Source organism: Acanthisitta chloris, unplaced genomic scaffold (assembly GCF_000695815.1).
Source record: "Acanthisitta chloris isolate BGI_N310 unplaced genomic scaffold, ASM69581v1 scaffold10902, whole genome shotgun sequence".
Classification (NCBI taxonomy): domain Eukaryota; kingdom Metazoa; phylum Chordata; class Aves; order Passeriformes; family Acanthisittidae; genus Acanthisitta; species Acanthisitta chloris.
The window spans coordinates 1-11,242 of NW_008659895.1; the positions used below are offsets into that span (position 1 = coordinate 1).

The window sequence follows — 11,242 nt, forward strand, 5'->3', positions numbered from 1 at the left end:
TACAGCATGCGATTCTGCCCCTACGCGCAGAGGACGCGCCTGGTTCTCCGCGCCAAGGGCATCAGGTGAGGTTCGCTCGGCCCTTCGCACTGCCCCGGTACCGCTCCCCGGCCCGCCGGGCTCGGGCGGCGGCTCCTGATTAAACATCCCTCAAAGAACTGATTGAAAACAGGTTTACGGGAGTGATTTTCCTTTAAACCTTGAACTGCTCTTTGGGAGGTGTGTCTTGCTGTGTGTGAACCGAACTACATAAAGGCCCAAAGTGAAAGGCCCCTAGTGAAAAACCCCAAGCTGATTTTTTTTTCTTCTTGCTTGTCATCTTGAATGTTTACATTGGAGCTTGTCCTGAGTAAACGTGAGTAGAGCTGTAACATGCGCTTTTGTTTGCGTTTGATGTGAGTGGCAGTGAAAATTCTGGGAGCTGCAAATGTTCAGTGTTTCTGTTGTATTACTGCCCAGCAAAACACTATAGTGAGCGAATGGCCTTGTTAAAAGAGGAAATGTGCTTTGGTCCTATAATATCACCTCATTCCTGTGCTGTAGTACGTTAATGGAACTCAGTCCTTGAGTGTGTTTCTTTTTCAAGATAACCCTGTCATTTTACCATTCTTAAATGGGCTCCAGTGCTTCCCTCAGTTTACAACTTCAAAGTAACAGGTTTTTCCATGCTTTCCTGATTCCACCAAGTCTTAGGCCTGCCAACAGTTTGTTAACCAGCACGGGACAGGAGTTCATGTTAGCAGGGGAATGCTTACCACTCAGTTCTCCTGATAGCAAGGTGAGGGTAGGGTTGGTTCATTTTGGCTTTGTTGGTTTGTTTTGGTTTTTCATGGGTCTTTTTTTTTAAAGAGTAGGTGCAGTAAAGCTTCCAGGTCAGTTTAATTCTGTCTTTATTTAGTGTCTTTGGACTGATCTTGGAGCTGGGAGGTCTGTTGTAGCATAGTGGTTTTGGAGGGGTCTTATAGCTACCAGTTGCCTTCTGGTAACCTTTCAGTTGTTTAGAATGTTGAGCTGTGTTTAACAGACCTTTGGCTGTACTAGGAATTTTCTGGGGTCGCACATATAAAACAGCATATAACTTATGGTTTGTTAATATAGGCATATTTCCCACGTATCTTTTTTTATCAATACCTATTTGCCTTTACCCTAAACAGATGTTCTACATGAGGCCATAGGTTGGGAAGATAAGTAGGTAGGATGCTCTCCTGATTTGCTCTTTGGTGTAAGGGCAGGTCAAAGTTCAGTGGGGTGTAGCTAATTTGCAATCAAGTGCTTCTTTCTTAGAATGCCCTTGAGCCCACATGTGGTAAGTGTGCTGCCTTCTGAACTTGACCTTTGTTTTTAGCAAGACAGTAAGAGCTGCCTTTGTTGTGTGCTTGCAGACTGTACATGTGTCTTTTATTAGGTTAACAAACAACCCATTGTAAGTCAATGCTGACTTTGTCCAGCAAAGGAAAGTGCCCCTAGCAGTATTTCTTTGTCAAACAATTAGTCCTGCAAAAGACTTGAGGGAAAACAAGGGAGTGCAGGGGAATGAGGATTCAGCCTCTCAAGTACTGAACTCTTGAGGTGTAATGACTGTATTTCACCATAGTATGGAGTAGACTAGCAGACCTGAGCCTCTCTGGGTCTTGTTTCTTGTGCTCTTTTAGCCATGAAGTAGTCAACATCAACCTGAAGAACAAACCTGACTGGTTCTTTGAGAAGAACCCCTTTGGGCTTGTTCCTGTTCTGGAGACCAGCAAGGGCCAGCTGATCTGTGAGTCCCCAATCACGTGTGAATATTTGGATGAAGCGTTTCCGGGGAAGAAGCTGATGCCTTCAGACCCGTATGAGCGAGCCCTTCAGAGGATGCTCTTGGAAAGCTTCTCAAAGGTACTGTGCAGTCAGCGTGGGGTTGTGTTTCTTCTGTTACCATAGCACCAAAAACTACAGCTCTGTTGCTAATGCTGCTTTCATCCTTCAAGGCAGGTCTTATGTCTGGGAAAAGCATTTAAATAACCAGAGGGAGTATATGAGGTCTTTTGCTGTGAGCACATACAGACCACTGTCTCTCTGAATTGCTCCCAGCACTTATGTGTGGGGATGGATGCAGGAAGACACCCAAGCTAGTGAAAGTTTATATGACTGAGGTAGGATTTTGGGCATCCTACAGCAGAGCAAAGGGTAGTAAGACCAAACCTGAACACTTGAGACCTAGGCAGTGACAACTGCTGTATTTTAATCCGAGTCTTTCTGTAGGAAGTACGGAGTGAATGCAGAGGAGTGACTGGCCAAGAGAGCCTACAGCCATGGATAAGTGGTGGCAGGTGGCTGTAGGCTTGGGACATGTATAAGGAGGCTGGTTTTGGCTCTCATTTGGGGTTGGAGGTGGGTGACTGGAATTGACCTCTCTGTACAAGCACGTGCTGTGAAGAGTCTAGGAAGTGAAAGATGTCAGCTTGGATATGAGACAGGAGAGGAGGGGAAGCAGCAGAAGATGCAAAGAGATGTGGACAATGATGGGGTATAGAAGGAAGGATATATTTGCAGCAGGCCTTTCTGAACAGACCTGATGGGAAGAGAGTTACAGGAAAGCATATTGTAAGAAAAAAAATGTGCAGATAGGAAACATGCCCTTCTTTTCACTAATCTCCTTGTTTTACAAGACTAAAATTCATTACTATTTGTATTCTTTCTTCTTCTAAGCCTTTGCTTGCCTCTTGAAGTATAAAATATTTATTAATGGACTTTATTTAACTCTTTAAAGTAAAATATTTAAGCATTTACTTCCATATAATATCTTAAGATCTAAGTTAATGTTTTAAGTTCTGATTGACTTGCTTGTATTGTTGTAATGCAAACCTTAAAAACTTTATACTTTGCTTTGTGTAGATAACATCCTTAGTTTTCAAGCATGTTGTGGCAGTTAAAGATGGACAGGACACCACAGAACTGAAAGCAGAGATTACTGAAAAGTTTGGCAAATTTGAAGAGGTAAGAGTATTTCATGATAATGAGCAGGTTGCCAGTCTTTGTATGATCCCATTTTTCCTTCCATGCTCTGGCCTTTGGAGGTGGATCTCTTCTCATTTAGTTAGTAGTTTCAACAGTGAGCAATCTTTCAATTTACTACCCCTAGCCTAAGGTGCACAACAACACCATTAGAGTAAATTTCAAGTAGCTAAACTAAACTTCTCCTGATGATGAATACTGGGTGGACTTGTGGAGATTTTTGAATTCTAGCTGGCTGCTGTTGTCTTGGATGTCTTTGTTCTGCTTTAAATGTAAGGAGACCTTGCAAGAGTGAGGGCTGAGGAATCTGAGCTGCTGAAGAGCATCTGTGCTGTAGCTCTGCTGAAATCACTGCAGATACCCTAGTGGTCATATAAAATCTTTTTCATTCCAGACCTTATCTTTGTTGGGGGTGGGGTGAAGCAGAATGTAATCTGTGCCTTGTAGGAATCCAGGCCTCAACCACCTTCTGCTACTGGTGGTGTAATGCAACTTCAGTTGAGCTCCAGAAAGTGTCAGTTGGCTTTGATGTTCTATTGATCACTTGACAATTCATGTCAGTAGTGGTTCTTGGCTAGTCTGAGCAACTGTTGGACTTAGCTTTGCCATGAACCCATTCCTTCTGTGCCTTTTGCAGCCACAGCTAATGCTTGTCTGGATCAATTAAGAGCAGTTCTTCCAGAGTATTTCTCTTCTGGTGAAAGCTACCAATAACATTTTACTACTTTCCTAGTTCTCCTGACAGTCCTGTACATTCTGCTTTCTCACACTCTTGAGCTGCCAAAATACAGTTGTTTTCAGGGAAGTCTTGTCTCTGATCAGGCTGAGGCTGGAGTAGTGCAGATGACAGATGAATTCTTGGGGGAAGCCACGTGTATTTCAGTTCCCTGAAAAACAGATCTATTAAACATTAAGGAAAAATTAACCTCCTTCCTTCTTGATTAATGCTGTGAAATACTTGTTGTTCCTTCAGTGTCTCTGTTTTACTATAACCTGAAGGATTTTGCAGCAGCAGCTGACAGTCAGCTGAGGATGGGAGGCATGCAAACTTCCCTCGGCCTATTGCAAGAGGTATTCAGAGGGGAAGCGTTTTGAAACGCTTGTGTATTTTGATTGCTGCTGCCCAGCTGAGGGAGCTGTGTTCCTGTCTCTGCAACTGTGCAGCAGCTGGTCGTGTTCTGCCAGACACCTGGGAACTCAAACAGCTCACTGCTTCCTGAAAGGCTGCTTTAAAATTTCTGCTAGATCATGGGGGTTAGGGGACAGAGAATAAATGCCACAGGAATATAGTATAGTGGTGTGTGTCCAAGTAGACCAAGATTTGTAAGGTCTCGTGAATTCTACCTTTAAAACATTAAACTGCCTGAAAACAGAGGGAGTAGTCTAATGAAAGAAGGCACCAAGTCCTGGAGGGTCCTTAAAGCCTGTTAAACTTGGATGACCATGGCACATGAAGTGTATTAAGAATCGTAAATGTAACAGGAGAACTCGTGGCATTCTTTGTGGCCCTACTTTCTGTGCAGAGCTGTGAGGATCTCTTTCTGGTGTAAGTTACACTTGATTCCTGTTGCCTTTGCACCTGGAATCAAATGAAGTTGAGATGTAGCATTAGAAATGCTTCCCTGACACTACTTGGCCTCAACTGCCATGGGAAAAGAGTCCCTGTTAAGGTGGTTCTCTAATTTACCTGGATGTTAAATTTAGCTTGATTTAATGCTCAAGAAATGCATATGTGTTATGTTTGATTAGTCTGTGCCATTAATGCTTTTGGACAAGTAAGAAATCACAAACTGGCTGATTCTAAGTGCTAAATTCCTCTTTGTGGACATGCTGCAGCTTGCTAATTCGTATTTTGTGACACTTTTTGAACTTCTGGAGAAAAGCTGGAATGACAGTTTATGAATTAGCAGCTGTAGTATTACACTTAGCTATACTGACTAGCTCTGACTCCACTGATATTACATCCACAAGATAAATGTACTGTATCTCCTTCATTTGCTGTCTGATTTGTGCATTCCACTATGAATTGGGCTTTTTGGTACTGTAGTGTTCAGTTGTACGTTTCCTTCTGGGAGCAATTGACTTCTCTCACCCCTCACAGATTCTGTCGAAACGCAACACTGTGTTTTATGGTGGGAACTCAATCTCCATGCTTGACTACATGATCTGGCCATGGTTTGAACGTCTGGAACCATTCCAGGTGAAAGAGTGAGTATCTTGTTTGACTTCTAGTGTGTATTGAAGTGTCTCAGCATAAATATTCTTTGCATATGCTGCAGCAATGGGCCACTCTTGAAGGCTGCTGAAGAAAGCTTGTATCATGTTGCAGTTTGGGGGAAGTGTCTTATCAAAAGAGAGATGAGTTGTTCAAGGATCTTCTGTAAACAAGCTTTCTTTCACCAGGTCTGTTTTCTTACCAAATGATTTTGGCAGACCTGGAAGAAATAGTTGAAATACAGGACTTTACCTCCATCTTTAATATCATAGATGAAAATGGTCTTTTATTTGAAGGGGATGGAGTTAGGGCAGCCTAGGTTCAAATTTCTTGATCCAAAACCTCAGCCTTTTAATGCAATCTTCTGCTCCTCTTTGGAAACACTAGTTTGACACAGGAAAGTGATTTTGTTTTCAGATAGGTAAATTGTATCCTACCTTGTTATAGCTTATAGATCTGTCTCCATTGTAATAGCATTTTTTGAATACGTAAATAAATGTCTTGGTCTGTTTTATCCTTAAAATAGCTCCAGTTACCATGGCATTGCATTAACATGCAGGAAAATGCTGTCAAAATAAAACTATTTTATAGCTGGCTTAAAACGGGACCAAAAAGTCAGCTTGTATGAAGTGCGTGATGAAAGCTACAGATGTATAGAGCAGTTAGTCTCCTCCTGGTGCCTGAACCATTCTTGTAGAACAAGAAAGATGCAGGGAATCCTTAGCGATGAAACTTCTGGCACTGTAAAATGGGGGCTTCCCTGATGGTTTGCTGACCTAGTTTGTCTCCTGTGTGGTCTTTGATTGGAAGGGGAAATATTTCAAGCAGTACAGCAGGATAGGTCTAGAGTCATTAAGGTATTTGAATGACAGAGGGTCTGAGCCATTTTATGTTAATAAAAGATGCTTCTGGGTGAGGGTGAGGAGTTACCTGGAGAAGCTATGTATTAATTAACTTGGGAGTTAGAAATTGTAATGTAAGGTACTTGTGTCAATCTGCCAGAGAATGAAGACAACAATTTACCCTGTTTAAGCTTTCAACTGGCCACATGGTTGGGTTTTTTTGTTGGGGTTTTTTTGCAAATGTCTGTGGGTTTGTGGATTTAGTCTGTTAGTTGAATCCTCAGTTTTCCCAATAGACTGTGCTCGGTTGCAGAGTTGTGCAAACTGCACAGCTTGTCTTGGTATGCAAGAGGGAGAAGAGGTTCTTGACTTGTAGATGAGGACTCAACCACTGCACGCAGCATTTGCTTCAAGAGGCACTATGAACAAACCGTTCCAGAGGGAGGCAGTGGAGCACAAGCCTCTGCCCTCACCTCACAGCAGATGATAAATTAGAGCTGTGCTGTTTGCAGCAGGGATAAGATAAGCAAAACCATGCTGATATCTTGCACAATAACTGTTTGGTTGTGTTTTTGCTCAGCTTTGCTGAGTGCACAGGCTCTGTAAGAACTCTTTCACTTTCCAAATGCTAGTTTGTCTTCTGTGATCTGGTGTGTATTTTCATCACCTGCTCTGAGCTGAACATTATACTGGGAGGGAGAAAGTAGTAAAATGGAACTGTGAAAACTGTTTTGCTTCCTTGATGCCCTCCAAGTTTTCCATTTGCGTTACTCAGTCTCTTCCCTTTTCCTGTAGTGCTTTGAATCATGCCCCAAAGCTCCAACGCTGGATGAAGGCCATGAAGGAGGACCCAGCTGTCAAGGCTACAATGACTGACCCACAGATATACAAAAACTATCTCCAGCTCTATTTGGTGAACAGCCCTGAGGCATGTGATTATGGGCTCTGAGGTGCCAGTGGGCACATGCTTGCTGAAGTGTCAGTGCTGCTTTTCAGTGTGGGGAGCTGGTGTAATTTGGTATGGGCTCTTCTGTGGTTGCATTTCATAATGGGGAATAAATCTGTACTGAAAAGGCTGAGAAACTTTCTGTGAACTCCACTCCTTCCTGGAGAAGGATGTCCTGGCTTCAGGCAGGAGATGGAAAGTCCTTGCTGGCCATGTATATCACGTAAAGGAAAAGGTTGTCTTTACTCAGAGGTGATGGTCTGTTATCTCTGGCCTCTTTGTGGGCATTGCTGGTGGGCAGTCCTTGAACTGATGTTGTTACCTGATTTAAGAATTGTAATACTGGTATCTTGAAAATGAATAAAAAGCAAACGATGTTGTCTTTAATGGTTTTTCCTTCCTCTTTCTGGGCAGCTATTAGTCACTCGACTGGTTATACAGAGGGAGAGGAGGAGTGCACTGCAAAGGCTAAAACAGTGTGGCTTGTGAAGATGTGGTTATTAGTACAAACTGTCCTTCTCTTTAGACATTACTACTGCCAAACCACTGACCTTGCAGCCCTATCCACTTACCTCTGCTGACATCACATTTGCAGACACCATCTAGTAAGGGCTTTCAGTTTGGGCTAGATACTAGATACCATATGCTAGGGGGAGAGCATGTGGTTATAATCCATTTTTGTCCTTCTGAAGTAGGGTTGTGTTTATTCTAGGTTCTAACCTAAGGGCTGGAGTAGAGAGTAAAGCCAATAGAAACCATATTCTGAGTAGGACATTTATTTTCTGTTCTGTTGCAGAACTTTAAGCATTGCTGTACTCACCAAGGTACAGGTGAAATCAAAGAATGGAAGTAGGAGTTCAAAGCATTACGTACTGGTGGTGTTTTGCTGCTGATGAAGGAATGAATGATTATGTTCTGTTTCATCTGGTGAATGGCAGGATCAGAGCTTTTCAGTTGAACATCTTTTGAAGCTATCCTATATGCTAATATAGCAGATTGGGGACAAGATTGAATCACAAGTAGTCACAAGAAAAACTTCTTCCTTTCCTTGTTTTTCTTTTGTCTCCTCTCCACATAGGGGATTAAAAGAACTATGAGCCATTCAGGTGTTGCTCAGCTGTGTATGTACATTTCTGTCAGACCACTAGCAAGACAAACTAACCAAAATTCCAGGGAATAAACAAGTAAGAAATAAGGCAAAGCAATATGTTCAAGGACAGGGCTGTGGTGCTGAGGTTGTTGTCATGAGATACCCAAGACTGTTCCTATCTGTCTCCCATTGCAGTGAGGTAAGGTAGCATAGTAGGTGATGGTGGTTCAGGAGTTTCATGATAATTGAGGCACTGAGGGTCTTGAAGCTTTTCTGGAGGAAAAGTGGGCTAGTCTTTCTTTACTGTTAACATGTTCTACCCTGGCACACTAACTCTGAGGAGGTGCATGTTTGTGTAACTTCAAGTAGGAAAGCAAATATGAAAGACAGATTTGATGAGGAAAAAGAATTAGCAGGAAGTTAGTCTGTCAGCCTGTGGCTATTGCAGAGGCTTGTTTATGCTCTTACTAGCTTTAATTCAAACTATGCAGCTTTTCCCCTCCTGTTTATCTTGATGGCTTTTAAGCACATCTGGCACTACTTAGAGAAATAATTATTACTCTGCTGTTCCTTCCAGAATACTGATGTCTTTTAAAACATTTCCCAGTCGGGATGTGATGCTATATATGTTCTGTAGATTGTTATTAGAGAACCTGGAAGAAGCATAAAGCTGTGAGGTGTGTTGTCAGGATGTGGATCTAGACCCTTTCATTAGATGAAAGCAGGATCTGAGCTTTATGAAGTCACTATCTCTGAAGAAGCATTGGTGGGATCTCGGTGGCAAACTTCCAAGGATTAACTGCAGAACATTTTGGTTTTATTAGCTGCTTTGCTTTGTTTAGAGCTTGTTAAAAGCTATTAGTATTGTGCTAGAAATATGTTACAGTTTGCTCCAGTGTGTTATTGGACTCTAGTGGGAGATGTGACATTAGGGAGATCCAATAATAGGTTAAGAGCATGCAAAACCAGAACTGACTAGGGCCAGGCCACAGTAACCTGGAGACTCTGTTGTCTGAACAGAAAGATATGCTGTCCCCATATTTATTTAGCGTAGTGTACCATTATAAATGTGCTACTTCAGCCAAAAAAAAAGGCAGAATGAAATATTCTGCCTTATAATTTACTATTAAATATCAGTGTTCTAACTCCCCAGGCAGACAGTTAGGGTCTTGAACTCATTACAGCACAGCAAGAAATGCAGGCCTCGGGCAAAGTGTTTTTAATGTGGTAATGAATATGCAACACTCTGGCCCAGTACTCAAAGGAAAAGACAAGTTATGTGGAATGGACTGGCTCTCCCCTTCAGGGTGGATGGGTGTAAAGGAGACATTGTATTAGTTTAAAGGGGCCAAGAAAAGAAAACACACAGTCTTTGGTTTTGGTCAACAGAGGAATAAGATAGAAGTTGATAAGGAAAGGATCAAGCAGATGAGCAGCTCCCCTTAAAATTTTCTGTGGATCAGATTATACAGCAAGTATGGTCTTTACTCACCTTCTACTCTGTATTTTGTCCTTGAAAATTGTTAGTGGAGCTACTGCGTTTGAAAAAAGTTTTTTTGGTGGTTTTGTTTTTTTGTTCCCTGTTGTGTCACCAAATATAACTGTTCTCAGCACAGGTCAAAAAGGGTAAATTCAGTGTCAAGCAAAAAGAAGACAACATCTGTCTTATAAAAATAGTGAGTTTAGTAGATACTTAGATGGATACTTCAAATTAGCAAGGCATTGGGCCTCATTCTGTCTTGCATCTGTAGCATGTCCTGATATCTTTACTGATGTCCCTGAGATGGCTTTTGGTACCATTATGCAAGATGTGGTCCAGCCTTTGTTTCTTCATTATAATTTTAGGATTCCTTATACTGAAGCTAAGAGCAAGATAGAAAGGAGCCAAGATGGAGGGAGGGAGGAATGGGGATCCCAGGCTCTCAGATCTGGGAAATTTTGCTGAGTTTTGGGTAAATTGCATGGGAACTTGGATGAATAGGGCTATGGCTGTGACAGCAAGCCCTTGTTTGGGGAAATTGTTGAGAAGCTTCTGTCCAGGGAGGTGTTAGAGGAGGTCTGTGGGTCTTGTACTAAAAGTGGTAGTAACTGGAGATACTAGTTTGAAAAAATCTGAACTGTCATTACTAGGGACACCTGAAACACTTGTATGAACTCCATGCAGGTACCTGTCGATTTGTCAATGATCAAGGAATCAATGAAAAAGGAAAGGAAAAGGAAATCTCAGCTTCTTGCTATGTTTCACTTAATCTCAGCTTCTTGCCATGCTTCATTTAGCAGCTGTCTGTCCTGCTCACCAGAGGTGCCTGGCTGTGTGTGAGTGCATGTGCTAGGCATGTGGTGTTGGCAGTGTTACATCTCCTGGGCCTACTCTCCCCAGTTTTCCACTGTCGTGGCATGTGTAATGTTCCTCTGCGTTAGCAGGGTTTGAGAACTGGCTGTTTCTTATCCTCTCCACTAGTAGCCTAATTATTTCACCACTCTGTTCCTTGGACACTGATTTCACTTGGGAATGGCTAATGAAAATGCAGTCTCTACAGTCATGAGTTCATGTGCAATTTTACTAAATCATGCCAAATTTCTATGAGATGGAAACAGTCTTTTCTACTGCTGGTTCAAAGCCAACAGAGATGGCAGTTGCTGATTTGTCTGAGTAAATTAGTGATGCCATGCGATGCTGTTAGCATTTTTCCCCTCCTAAAACACTTTGATTTACTAAAACAGGAGTTTTAAAACTTGTCAGTGAGATGCAGCTGTGTTTGGGGCAGAGTGTGACAGCTGTTTAGCAGTTTGCAGTGACACTATCTGAGTCCAGGAGAGAGTGGGAATGCAGCTGGTATTAAGGGACCAGTGTACAGAGCCTGTTCTGTGCCTCTCACAGTATCTTCTGGTGTGCAGGAGGCAGCCCGTGAGAATTACAGCACGTGCTACAGGTTTGTCTTAGAACCACTGCTCTTGGCAAAGCTGATGGAAAAAGCCATCTCTCCAGGGAAAAGGGAGCCAAGAATAGGGGCACAGCCACAGCCACAAGCTGGGTAGGGAACAGGCAGTGTTTCCTGCAAGCTGCAAACCATTTGCATGAGTCACCTATGTGACTGCACAGCAAAGGCATAGGAGGGCTGGGGAAAGGGGGAAAAGCTGTCAACTTCAGACTG

At 42.5% G+C, this 11,242-nt stretch overlaps 1 protein-coding gene across 2 annotated transcripts; it reads left to right on the forward strand.

Annotated features, from left to right (window-relative positions):
• Positions 1 to 6: 6 nt before the first annotated feature.
• Positions 7 to 7,384, forward strand: GSTO1 (glutathione S-transferase omega 1). Of its 2 annotated transcripts, XM_009069586.1 has the most exons (5): positions 7 to 65; positions 1,653 to 1,875; positions 2,875 to 2,976; positions 5,096 to 5,202; positions 6,847 to 7,384. In XM_009069586.1, exons 1-5 carry the CDS (start codon positions 7 to 9, stop codon positions 6,998 to 7,000), a joined length of 645 nt encoding a protein of 214 aa, XP_009067834.1. In that variant the 3' UTR covers positions 7,001 to 7,384. The 2 variants fall into 2 exon arrangements, with proteins under 2 accessions (XP_009067834.1, XP_009067835.1); XM_009069587.1 differs by lacking the exon at positions 2,875 to 2,976.
• The last annotated feature ends 3,858 nt before the right edge of the window (positions 7,385 to 11,242 follow it).

Excerpts from the sequence above, each read along its gene's own strand:
- GSTO1 (XM_009069586.1), top strand. The coding sequence starts at position 7 with ATGCGATTCTGCCCCTACGCGCAGAGGACGCGCCTGGTTCTCCGCGCC. Across the intron at positions 2,977-5,095 it reads AGTTTGGCAAATTTGAAGAG|ATTCTGTCGAAACGCAACAC; the intron begins GTAAGAGTATTT and ends CACCCCTCACAG. Across the intron at positions 5,203-6,846 it reads GAACCATTCCAGGTGAAAGA|TGCTTTGAATCATGCCCCAA; the intron begins GTGAGTATCTTG and ends CTTTTCCTGTAG.